This window comes from Dysidea avara, chromosome 1 (genome assembly GCF_963678975.1).
Source record: "Dysidea avara chromosome 1, odDysAvar1.4, whole genome shotgun sequence".
NCBI classification, from domain to species: Eukaryota; Metazoa; Porifera; class Demospongiae; order Dictyoceratida; family Dysideidae; genus Dysidea; species Dysidea avara.
Window position 1 is genome coordinate 51,105,734 of NC_089272.1, and position 19,070 is coordinate 51,124,803.

Sequence of the window (19,070 nt, forward strand, 5' to 3'; positions counted from 1 at the left end):
GTCTTACAGCAACATGTGCTGCAGCCTTTGAGATCTCCTAACCTACTACAGTGAACCATAGCTAATACATTTGAACTAATAACCTGTAACCGAAATGGGCCAAACTAAGGAAAAAATCCCTCCTACCCCAGGAGTCGAACTGCAGGTCACCCAATGTCTAGTCGGGGCCACACTCAGCTGTTCTCCAGGAGGGATGGATTTTCTTCCTTAAACCTAAAGTATCCAGCTTTACAGTGACTAGTATTGAAGGTCTTACAGCAACATGTGCATATATATATAATGTGACGTGGTCTGTGAAAAGGGGTCTTATAGCCTTTCCAATTATCCAAGTTTGGCTAACCATAACTCCTGATCTGCTAAAGCTATCATCTTGTAATTACACTCACACCTAGTGCTATGTTAGGGGTGTGTGGTGACCAAATTGTAGACTTGTACCACATAGCTATGGGTTACCGAATTTATGCTATTAAAAAGGCTATAAGACCCCTTTTCGCAGACCGGGTCATATATACTTCAAAAACTTAAAGATAGTCACTGCAGATTATTACGTATGTAGCTGTATATCCTCATTGCACTGTAGCAGGATCGCCAAATATTGTTACAATTTAGTTCAATTTGTGACTGGATTTTAGAAAACCTATCTAAATCGCACATTAGAAGTTTCGAGATAAGGCCCCTATTCAGTGATTATTAGTTTCTCATCCAGCCTTTCTAATTATTATGATGCGGGCGGGAGGGTATTACCGTCATGCCATTATTTTATAATATTAACACACTGATGTACAGACCTTGTCCAAATTGTCTTTCTTTCTTACTACAAACATTTCCTTCACCAGCTGATTCTACTTTTCGTGATCGCCAACTGTTTTTCGACAGTCAATTGAAAGCCTGCTTTGATGGAGTCGATAGAGCACGATTGCAACTGGCACTGCAGCAATTTGTTAAGGAAAACAACAGTTCTCCTGGCAATATATAGCGCAGTGTAGCGTTCATCAACAAAAAATTATTACAGTTTGGTATCACGTGTTCTTCTGAGCAGCACAGAGTAAATAATGGCTTACCATGCGGTAGCTTAAGAAGGATGCGGGCGGTGGATGAGAAACTAATAATCACCAAATAGGGGCCTAAACACATTTAAAGATCTTAAGCCATTGTAACTTGCCAAGGATAGTGAGCACGCATATGAAATTTACACAAGAGATGCATCAATTTATTACATTTCACACCACTTCCAGTACTTGTAGCTGCTTGTAGAGGTTCCCGCCAAATAAGATAGAAAATCTGAGCAGTTGGACGAGCGAAGTAGTATCACCAGAGCTAACAAAAGGGTGGGTGGCGGGGGCTGGAGGTGGTTTAGGGGTTAGACTTCAAAATGGAGTTCTAGCATGATTTGAAGGCCAGATGTGAGATTACAGGGCTGTACTGGCTCCTTAGTGGTAGATATACAGTAAAAAGCACACAGAAAGCATCTGGCCAACAGTTTGAGGCCATCCACCCATTCGACAGGTGGTTTAGGGGTTAGACTTCAAAATGGAGTTCTAGCGTGATTTGAAGGCCAGACATGAGATTACAGGGCTGTACTGGCTCCTTAGTTGTTGATATACAGTAAAAAGCACACAGAAAGCATCTGGCCAACAATTTGAGGCCATCCACCCATTCGACACTGGTTCTCTTAAAGCCAGGTTCTTCAGAAGGCCGGAAACCGCCACTCAAAGTATTCACTCCACCCAGAACAGCACCTATTAAAGCCAGACTCGAGTGGTTTGAGCTATGCTGAGGGTCAAATCCAATAGTAAAGTAGTGTAGCTATTCACTGGTGGTGTTAGTTTAATTTTACCTGATGTGCGATTTTGATCGGTTCTCCAAGATGAGGTCACATTTGTTGTTGATAGTTGTATGGTCTTTATTTCTAAGGTATTGGTTAATTACCAGTGGCAGCGGAAGGGGGGGGGGGCTAGAGGTGTAACTTTCACAAAGGAGGGGCTGAGCCCCCCAACAAATGTGTTTTGTGATGTCATAAGTCATACCTCCTGATTAACACGGTACACTCTCCATCACTGTAGTGGCTAATAATGCCTCCAGATTCAATCTTGTAGCACTCATTTTTCAAAAATTTCTCCTGGGGGGACATGCTCCCACACCCTCCTAGAAGGAAACTATTCTTTTCATGTTCTGAGTACACTTTACACACTGTACAGGTACCCTCAATGGCTATACTCAGCCCCCAAACTTTTTCGGCCTTCCGCCGCACCACTGAATATCACACAATAAAATTCACTGGATTTACGTGATTATTTGTCAGTTATTGCCCTCTTAGTGTTAATATTGGCAGGGGCGTAGGAACTATGGGTGCCATGGGCGCTTGGGAACCCAAACACTGCACTATACATTACTGAGAAGATCGAGATACTCTAATAGAGCAGTCACTGACTCTAATAAAGCAGTCATAGTCAGCTCGATACCTTCTTTTTTAGTCTTCACCTCTATAACTGCATGTGCACCCATAAGTTAAATATCTTCCTATGCCCCTGATTGGTGATTCAACATAGAACCTTTATAGTAAAATATATTGAACTACAGTTCCTCACATTGATACCTTTATTTAAAGTGACAACGTTGAGAATTAATGAACCTTAAAGAATGAAATATTATATTGATTAGCAAGTTTTCTGAATAAATTATAAAGTTTACTTTAATTTTAAAGAAATACTTTAAGGTAATTTCACAATTATTAGTGACTGGATTTTAGAAAAACATCAAAATTGCACATTTGAAGTATAGTTTAAAAAATTAATGCAATGGATTAAGGGGAAACTGAGCACACTTATTAAATTACACAAGAGATACATAAATTTACAACATTTAAAACTACTTCCGGTACTTGTAGTTAAGTTTCCCACCAAATAAGATAGAAATCTCAGCAGTTGTAGGCAGCATCAACATCATGAGTGCTCACAAAGAGGTGGGAGGAGGAGACAGAACAGTGAGCAAGAGGTTAGAGTTCATATGGAGATAGATCATGATTAAAGTTCAGACATGAGGCTACGTAGCTGTGCTGGCTCCTTAGTGACAGATATGCAACAAAAAATCACGTAAAAACATTTATCCAAATATATTAGGCCATCCACCTGTACACCACTGAATCTCATGAAGCAAGCTCACAGAAAAGATGTCTTTAAAACCAGCCACAAGTAGTTTAAGTAATGCTGAGGGTCACTACCAATAATATGGTAGTGTAGCTATCCACTGGTCGTGTTCTTTAGTTTCATTTTGCCTGATGTGCAATTTGGATTGGCTTTCTAAAATCTGGTCACATTAGTATAGGTAATCACGCACATACAGTGTGAGTGCAATTTGGGAATAATTGTATGGGTAATAGTCAAACTTTCATGGGGCAATGGCTGTTGCAAGTGCATTTATTCCATAATTACATATAATATTATGTGTAATTGCCTATTAATCACAAGTGACCATGCTTCATCAGGGCCGACTCACTATTTTGATATTGGTGGGCCATTGGTTATGCACAGTATGCCTGTGAAATGCAAAGTGTTAGCCCTCAGGGGCATGCCACCCCAGAAATATTTTTGAAAATTCAGCCTCTTGAGATTAAAAATTATGACAATTTTGACAGAAAGCTTGTTTGTAGCTATCCACCAGATACTGTACAGTATTATACTCATGCATATGAGGTTTACAAATTAAACGTAATATTAATAATTATAATTACTTTTGCTTAATGTGACCGGATTTGCGAAAAGAGGTCTCCCACACACATCCAATTACATGAATTTGGAAAACTCTAACTCGGTTTTCAAGACACACACAAAGCTGAAACTTTCACCATCCATTAAGCTATGTTGATATGTATATACCACTGACCAAAATTCAAGTCAATAGCATTTTGCAATCTGATGTTATGAGTTGTTAAAGTTGATAAATTGGATGTGTGTGGAAGACCCCTTTTCGCAAATCCGGTCACTTATTTGCTCTGATTTCTTAAGAACTTCATTGTTAAAACTTACTAGAAACAGTTTGTCTCAGCTATGCTGTTACTTGGTAGATGTTGGTGCCATCAGTAGTGAATGCCAGCTGTGTCCTCAGAAAAGGCCAGGGGTGCTATTTACAAGATCTTCAGTATGAGATAATATGCCTGATTTGTATATAGAACAGGGCATACAGCTAATTGAAGGTTCTCCATCTGATTGACTCAGTACTTAAGAGGCTTCTGATGTCAGCAAATTCATTGGATATTTATTGCATCACATTTTCTTATTGCACTTTAACAGCTTATGTGATTCTGTTGTCTCATTGGCTGCTTTACAGTGCAAGTACAGAAGCATACCATTTGACTTGGGATTAATTGCAATCTTACTACTGTATTAAGACTAATGTATGGCAATCACAACACTGTTAAAATTGAGGTGGTATCACAATACCTTCGTTTTTCTAAAAGTTTAGGGGAGTGTTATTACAGCATCCCAAGCACCTTAAAAGTGTTATAATTGCACCCATTGGGTGTTTATTATGTTAACACCCTGGGGGGTGTTTCGTAGCACCCTAGATGGTGTTTTGTAACACCAAAGTGCATGAATCCCACAATGAAAAGTTTCTTTGCTAGTTAGATTATAAATACAAATTGAAACTTATATATTTATAAAGTGTACAGAAAGACAAACAAGTACAGCTGTAAGTGTATTTGTAATCCTGTTGAATTACTGTATTTCGCAGTCAATTGTGTTTCCTAAATAACTAGCTACACTGTTGTAAATCAAGGGATCAAAGTGGCTCCACCCCCATCAAAGCTTCGGAAAATTGAAGTGAATGCCTATTAACACCCCACAATAGCCATAACACCCTTGGTGTTATACTTCTTGTAACACTTTAACAGTCCTTTGTAACACCCTGTGCGTGTCGTCACAACACCTTCACAACTACACCTTGGGTGCTGTTTTTAAACATGCAGGTGGACACCCATAAAGTGTAATGACTACTCCACAATTTGTAACAGTGTATGTGAATGTATTAGTAACCACAAATTTTGAGCATGTGAATGTTTTCTTTGTCAAGCAAAAGTCATCAATCAGCAATAACACTATTGTTTGGGTTGAGCTATTGTACACTATTGCATCATATACCATAATGTTCTATTCAGAATCATATGTAGTGATAGCTTGCAAAGTACCATTAATTTGTATAATTATGCTTACAGTGTATGTGTAGAGGTAGACATATTTTTACCTATCACTTTTGTTCATTTTCATGAAAAGTGTCACGAGTTCGTTTGAACAATGGGAACGGTGGACTCATGTCATCTTATGGTACTGTTGAGATTATGCACAACAATCATTGGAGACCACTGTGTGATGTTAACTGGGGTATCAGTGAAAGTAATGTGATCTGCAGACAGCTTGGATACTCAACAATGTTAACGCAATCAAGGAGAAATGAACATAATCGGGGTAATCCATTCATACTTCCATTTATATGGTCATGTACAGGAAATGAGTCAAATATAGCTGAGTGCATGACATCAGGCAGATCTAATGATTGCTTTGTTGTTGGAGTGGCATGTCTGAACATTACTAGTAAGTTTGGTGTATTTGTCTATCTAATCCAAAACAGCCAAGCTGTAAAAAAAGGGTGCGGCCCCCAAAAAGGCCAGAGTGAAAAAAGATGTGAAATCCAAGGTGGCGGCCAAGAAATTGCTGTGATGGTAGATTAATGGCAAAATTTTTAATAACGACAATTCAGGTGAATTTGTGTTGCCTTCTCCCTGCTCCACTAGGATTCGGCACCAAATTCACCTGAATTGTCGTTATTAAAATTTTTACCATTAACCTGCCATCACAGCCATTTCTTGGCCGCCACCTTGGATTTCACATCTTTTTTCACCCTGGCCTTTTGGGGGCCACACCCTTTTTACAGCTTGGCTTTTTTGGATTAGATATCACTTCCTTTGTAATGACTGCATATACGTACCCAAAGCCGGCCATAGGCCAGCTTCGGGTATTTCTTTTGACATGTCTTTTTCTCTTTACTGCAAAAAGAAGGATGAAATTGAGAGAAAATTATAATATTATGTGTTTGTATATATGTGTAGTATTGTTTGTAAATATGTGTTTGTTTTAATATATATTTCTATTACATGTCTAGTGACATGAATTTCCTTTGATTGATTGATTGATTGGTAATTTTAACCTCTCAATGATCGGCACAGCCGCTCTTTGGACACAAAGACATACATATAAACACAATAACATTACAACTCAAACATACATTATACACAAACAAGAAGCAGTACAACACACACATGCATATGCACTTAAAATTACAAAAAAAATCATTGAATAGACAAAAAATAAGTGTTGGTGGCATCATAAAAGTTTGTAAAAGACATTGGTACCTTCAATATAGGAGGCAAGTTATTCCACACTACAGTGCCTTGATGTCTAGCAAAATTCTGAGTTTGAGATACAGTAGTCGGGACCGAAATTTAATTGAACTATCCACAGGGTGATTTTTAAATTGGGTGAAGTTTCTACAGATAACTTGATTTCAGGCTGATTTTTAACTGGCTGAACGTTCTACAGGGTGATTTTTATCTTAAGTGGACTTTCTGCATGATGAATTTGTAACTTAACTGAACTCTCTACAGGGTGATTTTTGACTTTGCTGAACTTTCTACCGGGTGATTTTTAACTCGGCTGAACTTTCTACAGGGTGATTTTTAACTTATCTGAACTTTCTACAGGGTGATTTTTAACTTGGCTGAACTTTCTACCGGGTGATTTTTAACTTGGCTGAACTTTCTACAGGGTGATTTTTAACTTGGCTGAAATTTCTGCAGTGTGATTTTTAACTTGGCTGAACTTTCTTCAGGGTGATTTTTAACTTGGCTGAACTTTATGCATGATGGACTTGTAACTTAACTGAACTTTCTTCAGGGTGATTTTTAACTTGGCTTGATTTTCTTCAGGGTGATTTTTAAATTGGCTGAACTTTCTAGAGGGTGACTTTTAACTTGGCTGAACTTCCTGCAGGATGGATTTGTAATTTAACTGAACTTTCTTCAGGGTGATATTTAACTTGGCTGAATTTTCTACAAGGTGATTTTTAACTTGGCTGAACTTTCTACAGGATGGACTTGTAACTTAACTGAACCTATTTCAGGGTGATTTTTAACTTGGCTAAATTTTCTACAGGGTGATTTTTAACTTGGCTGAACTTTCTACAGGGTGACTTTTAACATGGCTGAAGTTTCTACAGGGTGATTTTTAACTTGGCTGAACTTTCTACAGGATGGACTTGTAACTTAGCTGAACTTTCTACAGGGTGATTTTAAACTTGGCTGTACTTTCCACAGGATGGACTTGTAACTTTGCTGAAGTTTCTACAGGGTGACTTTTAACATGGCTGAAGTTTCTACAGGGTGATTTTTAACTTGGCTGAACTTTCTCTAGGGTGATTTTAACTTGGCTGAACTTTCTACAGGATGGACTTGTAACTTAACTGAACCTATTTCAGGGTGATTTTTAACTTGGCTAAATTTTCTACAGGGTGATTTTTAACTTGGCTGAACTTTCTACAGGATGGTCGTGTAACATAACTGAACTTTCTTCAGTGCAATTTTTAACTTGGCTGAACTTTGTACAGGGTGATTTTTAACTTGGCTGAACTTTCTGCGGGGTGACTTTTAACTTGGCTGAACTTTCTACAGGATGGACTTGTAACTTAACTGAACTTTCTTCAGGGCAATTTTTAACTTGGCTGAATGTTCTACAAGGTGATTTTTAACTTGGCTGAACTTTCTGCAGGATGGAGTTTTAACTTAACTGAACTTTCTACAGGGTGATTTTTAATTTGGCTGAACTTTGTACAGGGTGATTTTTAACTTGGCTGAACTTTCTATGGGGTGACTTTTAACTTCGGTGAACTTTCTGCAGGATGGACTTGTAACTTAACTTTCTTCAGGGTGATTTTTAACTTGGCTGAATTTTCTACATCGTGATTTTTAACTCGGCTGAACCTGTAGAAAGTTCTGACTGCTCTATTAGGGTGACTGCACTATTAGAGTATCGCGATCTCGCACTTGCTACACGTAGTTAGTTTCCGTAGTATATAACTTACTGAGTTTAAATCCAATTTTTCTAACCCACTGCATGGCCTTTCTAACATGATTAATCCATCTATACACCGATTTCCAGCTCAGTGGTTCGTCTTGTAGGCGTGGCAGGTAATCGTTTTTGTTTAGCCAACCTCAATCGCGTAATTGTTACATACTCTTGCTATTGGTGCTGTATCTTCATGGTCGTTAGCTCAATTTCTTTCAAACCACTAAAGGTTTGAGGTTCAATAATTAACCTAAGCATGTAGCGATTTTCAGCTTCTTCCGGTAAGCGGTTTAACCTGTGGGCGTGACAATATATTCGTGTTATCTTTCATGAATAATCATTATACCTTCGCCTCTGTTTATCGTATTCCAACCAGTTGTGGTACCAAGATGCGTCCTTATAACCCACTTCTGTGTACCAAATTTAAAGGCAATCGGATAACGCGTTTGTGTTTTATGATCGATTTTGTAAGTGTGCAAAAAAGAGGAAGAAAAATAAGAAAAAAATGAAGAAAATGGGTCAATATTTGAAGGCTCATATCTCGGAAAAACCTGGCGCGATTGACTTCAAATTTGGTATGTGGAGTAGTGACGGTGGAGAGCACCCCCACAGCAAAACGTGTAGTATTTCATAAAGGCATGACGGAGCTACAGATTCGTGAAAGTCACGTTATTGTTCTTCCTGTAAAATACCAACTGGTGTGGCGCGCCTGCTTCTTGGGCCGCACGACACACTACCGTGTGTCTTGATTTAAATAGAAACCCTTTAAGGTATCACACTAATTGCAGTAAATAACTAAGCATAATCTATTTATCTGCACACAGAAATATTTTTATGTATGAACGAGGATTCTACAGACAATCATATTTGAAACATAAAAACATTAGTCCCTTTGGAAATTGAAACCATCACGATGACAAATGAATTGGAATATGGCAAGTGTGCATATTAGAGGTGCAACAGTATTATCAATACTGCATGAAAAAAAAACGTTTACAGCAAAAAAACTTTGGCAAATGAACCTTTTGCAGAGCTAGCAAAAAACTTTACCAAAGTTGTGTGGCAGCACCCTCAAAAATGTACAGGTAGCACCCTTAAAACTACAAGGTGAACTGTGTGTAGCTGAACTATTATAATATGTGACCAGATCTTGGAGAACCGATCCAAATCGCACATCAGGTAAAATTAAGCTAACACCACCACTGAGTAGCTACACTACTATACTATTGGTTTTGACCCTCAGCATTGCTCAAACCACTCGAGGCTAGTTTTAACAGGCGTCTGTTCTGGGTGGTGTGAATACCTCGAGTCAGAGCCGGCCTTAACCTTGGGCGGAGTAGGCAGTCTGATAGGGCTGTGACGGTTTGGAGCATAGGATAAGTTACACAAACACTTCTAGGATAGAAATAAAGCTGCACAAACAGCAGCCATACATACATGTATAGCTAGCGTATCTACATAGAGCCGTGCAGTTCATGCTGTTTTGCATAACAAGCTTATATAAATGTATAAAATTAATTATAAAGGCCCTACAAATAGGCAGTACTTTGACAGTTAGGGGGCCTCTAACTTTGGAATGCCTAGGGCCTCCAGATTGCTAAGGCCGGCCCTGCCTTGAGTGGTGGTTGGTTTCTGGCCTTCTGAAGAACCTGGCTTCAAGAGAACCAGTGGTGAATGGGTGGATGGCCTCAAACTGTTGACCAGACGCTTTCTGTGTGGTTTTTACTGTATATCAACCACTAAGGAGCCAGTACAGTCCTGAAATCTCGTGTCTGACCTTCAAATCACGTTAGAACTCCATTTTGAAGTCTAACCCCTAACCTGCCTCCGGCCCCCACCACCCACCCAGTTGTTGGCTCTGGTGATACTACTTCGCTCTTTCAACTGCTCAGATTTTCTATCTTATTTGGTGGGAACCTCTACAAGCAGCTACAAGTACTAGAAGTGGTCTGAAAGGTAATAAATTGATGCAAGTCTTGTGCAAATTTCATACGCGTGCTCGCCATTCTTGGAAAGTTACAATGGCTTAAAATCTTTTAATGCATTTATCTCGAAACTTCTAATGTGCGATTTAGATCGGTTTTCAAAAATCCAGTCACATATGTTGTAGTTGAACACTCCAGAGTCTGATCTCTCTACAGGAAGACTTGTGTGTACCTGAACTCTCTACAGGGTGACTGGTCACTGGTATTGTAGTTGAACTCTCTACAGGGTGATTTTTACTAGCTGAAATCTCTAATATATTGACGTGCTGAATGCTCTAATAGAGTGACTTGCTGACTGCTCTAATAATGTAACTGTACTATTAGAGTATCTTGATCGCACTCTTGCTACATGTAGTTGGATTTCGCTTTATAACTCAGTGGCTTTTAATCAGGTTCATTCATACTACTGATCATGAGTTATTCTTCTATTGCAATAAATCCAACTGCACACCAAGTTTTAGCATATTTCTCCAAGTGACTTGCCTGGTACGCATAAAAAGCTAATGGTTTTTATTTACGAAACTTGATTATGCAAGCCATACAGTAGATTTATAAACCCCAGATACCTGATTTTTAGAAATACAAATGGAAAGTATTACACACATTTGGCTTAGGGTTTATATGTGACCGGATTTGAAATAACCCGGCTTCCATGCACACAAAATGAAACTTAGGTTTTTTTACCAGAAACTGATCGCTGGGTTAATACACTATCATATTCCACTCTGTCCTTTCTTCAGAACTGGCAAGTCTGATTTCTGTAGCAGCTTTTATCCGACCCTGTCAAAGTCACGAGTGGAGATTTGGCCCCATTCAATGGCCATGGCTTTGTTACAATGTGATGTACTGAGCTGGGAAGTCTCAGTGAGCTCGTCAGTAGAATTCTCTTTCACGTTGGAGTGATATGAGTGCATGGGTGGTCCATGGAGGGCCCAAACTGGGCCTTTGGGTTCCACTCACATTCCAGCTTCGTTCTATACTTCTATATTGAGCCCACCCACCGCCCCCCACCCACCACCCCTATTACTACCACCTGCGATAATATTACTCGCTCGAAAAAAGCTGCCAAAAACAGGGCATATTTTGGGTATCAGAAAGTTTTACACCCGCACAGTAATAGCTAATAAATAGATGAACAATCCGTGCAAATTTTGTTTACACAGCTTTAAACACTGGGAAGTCACAATACAATGATTACTTAAAATCGCCATATCTCCTAACGAAGCTTTGTGCGTCGAAGCAGGGTTTTGTCAAATCCAGTCACATATCTTCATTTTGATTCATTTCAAACCAACAAAATGCACTCCTCAGATAGTCAATTACAGACCAATTTTCAACAAATTTTTGAAGGGCTTAGTGGGCATGACAGAAGTTTGATCTTTTTCATGCATAAATGGTCATAATTGAATGTTGGCCAGAGTTCCACCAAAATTGGTACTGAGGTTCACCTTTAATATCCCTTTATGTGTGCAAAATTTCAGCTTGATTGAAGTAAGTATTTGTGTTTTATGGTGAATATTGCAAAGTGTGCAAAATGAAGATGAAGATAAAAATGAAGGGGAAAAAGCTTTGGTCGATCATATCTCAGAATGGCTAAGGAAATTCCTCCAAATTTGGGATGTGGACTCCCCTATCTGACGGGCACCACCACAGTAAATTTGGATACAAAGCGGATAAGTACTCACAGTGATAAATAAGCGTAAAAATTACATTTTCTTTCTTCCTGTCAATATACCGGATCTGCGAAAACCGGACACAATAGCGCATTTTTCGAATTCTTGTTTAATAACTGCTTGTAATCTACTTAGGCAAGTGTACCTTCTGGAAAAGTTTCAGCCTCATGTGCCAATAACTTCCGGAGTGACAGCCCTACAAAGTAGCGACAACAGAAAAATCGATTTGTACAGGTAGTATAGGGAAAATTTATTACAAGCGCTTAGGTCTACTAAGACGGTTGTAACTTACGAACGAATTGATGTACTGGGCTGCAATTTTCACCATCGCGTTCGCCATGGATAGGGGAATCATTTCATGCGTATGTTTATCCTTCTGTCACTCTTCTTCACGTCATAAAAGGCGAAATTCATGAAGAAAATCGATCGCGTACGATCGCTTCGACGTGATGTAAACCCAATGCTCATAACTTGCGTATCCTTGGGGCTACCAGAACGAAACAATGATTTTCCAACTCCTCATGAATAGTCGAATAAGATGATATCCAGGGTTTTATTGTTAGTCCTTTCCTTCACTATGAAAGACGCGTTAAAAAAATTTACGGAATTTTTTCAATAATACGTAAATATTTCACCCATTGTTTTCAATGCTTTATACTGGAAATTTAGGCTTGCGCTATTGTGTCCGGTTTTCGAAGATCTGGTCACAATATTATTATACCCACAGCATCGTGTGCCTGTTTCTTGGGCCATATGACAAGCCTTGATATATAATGGGATGGCTGGCTGTGGTATTTGGGATTAATAGTGCTGATTAGTGCAAGCATTGTAAACAGGAAAAATAATAAAATAGTGCATCGACAATAGTTACTAAGCAGCAGAAATTCAAAGATAGCAACAATTGCTATAGCTTAAAGAGACATTAACCTTAGCAAAAATTACCTAAACCATTGCTGTGCAACCACATTGTTGCTGTGCTATGGGCACCTATCACTATGGTAACACGTCTTAGTGGACACGTGCTTCCACACTATTTTATCCAATCAGATTAGTATTACAGATTTTTGTCCAGGAACTTTGACAAACAAGTATTATACTACTTCTATTAGCTAATCCCTTGACATATTTCAAAACAACGCATCGGGTTGCTTCTATTATATTGAATACATTCACTTGTTGGATTAACACAAGTGTATGTAGCTATAACAACTTCAAGTTGACCTTACTGAAATATTGCAATACAGTGTAGGCCTCAGCCTATTATGCTTTTGAAATTGCCTATTATGCTTTTGAACAATACTCCAAAATTTCTCCTATTATGCTTCAGTTATGCCCAGTGGTGTCCCATTATGCCCCAAATATGCTCTTAGAAACTTGTATTTTGACTGCTCTATTAGAGTATCTAATGTAAGTGGATGTTCTATTAGAATATTTCAACATGCGGTGACTGTTCTATTAGAGTATATCGATCTTTAGCCACTTTTACCTTCACAAGTAACTTTATCTTTGATTTTCACTATTTATTACACTATTCCAACCTGCATCATACAAATATGCTGAGTTTCAGCTTCTCTGATAACCAATCCACGAAAAGTTTGCCTATTATGCTGGCATTATGCTCAATGCTTTTGCCCACCTATTATGCCAAAAATTATGCTGGCATAATCAGTGCAGATCTAATATACTGATGCACTTCTCCATATTAAATCATTTTACTTTTATGACTAAATTACTTAAACATGCTTGACCTGGGTGATTGAATGCCCACTTTCAATGAAATATTCATAAAATTTGCAATAATACTGTCACGGAACTTTGGAGAAGCCATGAACAATAATTATTTTCCTCAGTAATTTGTGGAGTAAGCTGTTGAATACTATGTTCTGGTATTATGCACAGTGTCCTGAAGTTTGTTTATAGCACACTGATGGTGCCTGCACTTTAATTACTGTCACAGCTGCACTTATTGAGCCTTGAAGTTTCATAAAGTACAGTTTGTGGCCTACAGTATGAAGTACAATTTACACTTAGCCTACAAAGTGTACTTTATGGAAACCAAAGTACACCTTTTCATTTGATAATTACATTAAAATAGTTTATATATTTTATCATTTTTCTATAGATGGATGTGTACATTATCCGACCTACCTTGACCCTGATAAGCAAAAATGTGTAGAGACATGTCCAGAAGATACAGTAGGAGTAGTTTCAGGAAGTGTTAATGATGAAACTACTGATCGTTTGAGGAGCTGTGAAGAATGTGAGTGAACTTGCTGTTTTTTTATTTTTATCAGTTTATGTAAAATAACAATAACACATTTTTTGGAAAGTCAGCTAAACATGTGACCAGGCCTATGAAAATAGGACATGTGGACACAAACTATACCCTATTATAAAACAGGCCACATGGTAGTATTAGAATTAAACATTTTGACTTCACTGCTAAATTAAATAAAGGTGGTCTACCACAACCACACCCTTAGGGGTGTTTTTAGCACACCAAAATGCAAAATTTAGGTGTGTTTTAGCATACCGACTAAGCGTCCTTTATAAAATAATTATTAAAATCACAATCGAAGTAGACAGCTCATTGTTAGAGTATAAATAAATATTTATAAGGTAAAGAAGTACAACATCATTGATGTAGGTGTGCTGAGTTTATTATTGTGTTACATTTCCATCCAGAACTTACAATAGCTACATAAATCACTGTGTTTGTACCTTGGTGATGGGAATCTAGAAAGGTGGAAGATCGGAATGATCGAAAAACTACATTGGAAATATTTTACCATTATTTATACCCACTATAAGGATCCAGATATTATGCCTGAATAATTTGAGCGTAAAAGAGTTGGGAATTTTTAAAGTAATTTAAGAGTATAATTGGCATACTATAAGTATCCACGTAAGTTAATTGAGATTGCTGAACTCTAATATACGAGGCAGTCACAAACTCTAATAGAACAGTCAGTGGATAAAATTTTACTCTATTGCAACCATGACTAAACATTTTGCTAATTAAAAGCTAGCCTTCCTGTCCAATAGAAGAGTATTTTTACAACTCCTCAAGCTGCTAAAGATTATAAATTATAAAAATCAATTTTATAAAAAAAAAACATTGGAGAATTATGAACACATTTTGGGAATAATTAGAGCTATAAGTGATAATATTTGGAGAAATTCAGAGTAGCATAATGAAGCAGTTTTAGATCATTATTCCCTGAGGCCTACTATATGTCTGCTAACTATGGAGCACATCTCCCTTTCAAGTTATTACTATTGTTTGCATGTTGATGTATATAACACTTCTTCATTAATGTTTTATCATAAGAAGAGCTTCTCTACAGAAAGAAAATTCATGCAAAATGGAAGTATAATAATAACATAAAAGCAAGCATATTGGGCAAATTTTAGAGCATAATAGACTCAAGCCTGCTTTTCATGCACTTTAGAAAATAAGAATCCATACATGCTTACATGCGTAGTTTGTAAATGTAGGAAACTTTTCAGTGATTACATGTCCTGTTTTTCCAGGCCCAGTCACAATTAATGCGCATTTATCCAATAGTTGTATAAATCAGATAAAGAACAGAGGAGTTATGTGTAATTTACAAATTACAAACAGGGTAAAACACTTTAAGGAATCACTTGAAAATTGGTCTGTACATGGAGTAACAATTGTGGTACAAACATGTTGTGCTTTGAAAGAAATAGTCATGGAGTTTTGTTATGAGAAGACATTCACTTCATACGAGTAAAAGTGCATGTATGTATAAGCTAAGGTTTGGATTCAGCTTTAGCTAGAAATTTCAGGTAGGGTTCAGCCTTTATTCTTTAAATATTGGCTAGACCACTATGTTTACATTGATTTGCAATTCAACTGTAGCTAAAATACATGGTTTCAGCAGCTGGCTGTGGTGGTGCAGATCTCTGAAGTGATAAACTCTGATATCTGTGAAAAGTGACAAGTTTGAACTCTGCAATTTTTTGAGATGAATGTCTGCACATAACAACACTCAGCCATGCCAACCTTGTGTGTCATTTGCTTAATCTAGGTTCATAGATTTAAAAAACGTTATTGCTCCTAAAACCAGACAAATGTTTGAAGAGAATGAGCTTACAATTGGTACATTTATCAAGGGAACTTTCAGTGAGAAACCAGTTAAACCTACTGAGTATAATTTCAAAGTCAACTAGGGATATCCGGTGTAAGATCAAAGTGCTCCAATAGTGCATTCATCCTGTTATAGTGCTTAGCTACATTTAAAGTTACCTACACTGTGTTAGAGTAATTAGCTGTAATCAAGTGACGATGTGACTTCAACTGTAAACTAAATAAATCGCAATAAATTTAAATGTGTCACTGTATCGGAGTGTTCAACTACTGCATACATAATAAACCAAACTGCAGAGAGGTCAACCAGGTAAATATTGAACCTATAATGAATTTCTGAGACAAAAAGAAGAGTTGTTCATTGAAATCTCAAAAGGCACATAACATGGCTCATGTGTCTTTGCTATTGTCTTGTAAGTTGTATAATATGTTGTTTATCCTCTAAATGGCTATAAACTTCATTGTGAAGATTTCTGGATGTCAACTTAAATGCTTTTTGTTATAGGTATGTTATAGCTATGTTAACTGGCTAGAAACTATCTTGTTATAGCTAGGTTTAAGGTAAGGATTATTCTATTATTCCATGAAGATATTTTTCATAAATCATTTCCCATGATATTTAATGGATGAATTGGCATTTTATTATGGAGGATCCCTACTACATATTATGGAATAATGGCAAATTATCTCTATATGTGTCATAGTTGGAGTACTTACTAGTGTACTAGGTTTGTTAAAATTTAAATGATAAAAGTAAAGATTTAATGTGACACTGCAAAACAACAATGGTATTAAGACACCAACCATGTCTTATATGTGTACACACCCACATGAGCAAAATTTCTTTTGTTAAAAGCAGCCTTTATATGCAGAGTGAGAGTGGTATGGAAGTGGGTGGCATTAAAATAAATATTTTGCTGGTTTGAAAAGTAGGTATGGTGTGTTTTGAGAAAGCTGGGTAATGCTTTTACAATGTGCTTTGCAAGTAAAAACCTATTCCAAGGCTATCAAAAGTAGCAGGTGATTCAAATTAAAATGGTATTTTGACCTCTGACTGACACAATAAGCAAGGAAAGTATACTGTAAATCAAAATGTGTTTATAGAAGCCCCTTACAATGCATTTAAACAATATTGCACAATAATATGCTTTATATTTCATTAATAACATAATTATTTGTATACTATTATTCAGTAGTCTAAATTTTGAGATGTAATACACTATCAACTTGTTTTCCTCTATTGTAGTTCCTCAATGGTCTCTTCCAGTGTTCAATGCTACACAATATGAATTTGATGTTGATGTTTATTCACCCATTGGTACAGTTGTGTTTGAAATACAAATACTTTTTTATATGGATTTTGATCTCGAGGTCACGTTTAGTGGCCCAGAGTCACAGAATTTCTCCTTTAATGGAAGTAGATCTGTGTACTATCCTTTCATTGATCCTGAGCCAGATTTAGATGGTTTACCTACATGGTCTGTCAGAATTGAAGAGCCATTGAATCCTGATGATAATATAACCAAGCATCAGTTTCAGTTACTGGCAAAAATATCTGACTCTATGGGAAATAATTATATAAATGCAGCAGATGTAATCCTCTATGAAAGACGTAAGTGATATTAGCTTACCTTCATTCATGCATACAGTATTACTGTATGTGCAAATCAGATATAGTGTACAGAATGAATGAATGTCTCTGAGTTGCAGCAAAAATAAACAATGAAGCTTGTTTATAGCACAGGGGAAGCTTTCTGTCATTATTGGTGGTAAGCTCCTGTTGCAGTAAATTAAATATGATTACTGATCACACGTTGTATGGATTAAATTAATTAACTAACGGTGCTTACTTACAAGATTGAGAGTGTTGCTACTGTGCTATGTCAACATAGATGATTCTACAGGGGGCCTGTGGGGCACAGGCTCCCCTTATGAAAACTATAGTCTTCAAAAATCTTGGGGGAAGTTGTGGCATTCATTGGCATGTTAGTTTTAGCATTTATAATAGTTATACGGGCACAATGTGGAGTCTATGAAATTTATAAACCCGAAGGCCCGGGCTGTAGCGCACGAGCGAAGCGAGGGCGCTACTAAGGGCCTGAGGGTTTATAAATTTCATAGACTCCACATTGTGCCCGTATAACTGCTTTAGACTCTATTTCACATTACACTCAGATTACTTACCTCATCCACGGCTGTTTCTGCTGTAGGCTTGGCAAAAGCGGCTGGTTTTCTTACGATAGTACTAGCGCCATGGCAACTATACGTCCTCACGTGACAAAATAATTGCGCTCGTTAAATCACTACACGTGAACAACGCATAGCGATTGGACAAACCGGATTTTGAGCATATGTTATATTGTGCGTGAAGGCGTGGAGTATATTAGAAAACAAGGTGGAGTATATGAGATTTATTACCCACCCAAAACAGCGTAAATAGAGTCTAATTCATGTTATTAGCACTAATTTTAAGCCATTTTAAAGCATATTACTTGCAAAAATCCTGCAGCTATTGGGGTTGCACCCCCAGACCCCCCTAAAATTCTGGCTTATGGTACAGTCATACAACAGTTGCAGCATTTTGTGCTGTACCCCAGGCCTAGAATAGCCAATGTATACCAGTGCTGATAAATTTTAATGCTTAGTTCCTAGCACTTAAACTAACCTTAGATTTACAATTGGTATGGTTATGCGGTTGTATGAATTCAGTTGAATGCTTAAGTGATTGGAAATAAAGTTTTACAATTCAAGAAGGTGTTCAGCTACAAAATTGTCATTTAAGTGCGTGTAGCTATATTGCTTTTATCAAGTTGATTCTCCCTATAGTGCTGACCTCATAATTGGTTAGACTAAGTGTAGGATATCTTCTCTTTCTGCGGTAATGTACTGTGCAATGAACAGCTAGACAAAATTTTAATAGCTGCAACACTTGGCTAAAATGTGTAATCCTGGTTTTACAGACTGATAAGAATATCTGCTAATCTAACAAGTGAACATGTTGCAATGCGTCAAATGATCAGTGAATAGCTAGAATTAGAAATACACTTGCTTGTATTGCACTTTCTTGTCAAGGTATTTAACAAAATTGTGTAATTCTTTTCTTGTTGGCTAAAATAGTGTGACGTATTCTACATTTCCGAATCGATTTCTGGTGTTACCACGATTCTGGTGTTACCATAAGGAT

General features: G+C 37.4%; 2 protein-coding genes across 2 annotated transcripts in view; one reads left to right on the forward strand and one right to left on the reverse strand.

Moving 5' to 3' along the window:
- The window catches only part of LOC136268200 (uncharacterized), a 356,730-nt gene that overhangs the window by 167,937 nt on the left and 169,723 nt on the right, over positions 1–19,070 (reverse strand). The gene's annotated exons all lie outside the window — the stretch shown is intronic.
- Positions 1–19,070, forward strand: part of LOC136247349 (uncharacterized) — a 147,491-nt gene that overhangs the window by 5,363 nt on the left and 123,058 nt on the right. Inside the window, exons 2-4 of the mRNA XM_066038968.1 lie at positions 13,895–14,032; positions 15,836–15,922; positions 17,133–17,498. Of these exons, the coding sequence (XP_065895040.1) occupies positions 13,895–14,032; positions 15,836–15,922; positions 17,133–17,498 (591 nt within the window). The remainder of the gene's footprint in view (positions 1–13,894; positions 14,033–15,835; positions 15,923–17,132; positions 17,499–19,070) is intronic.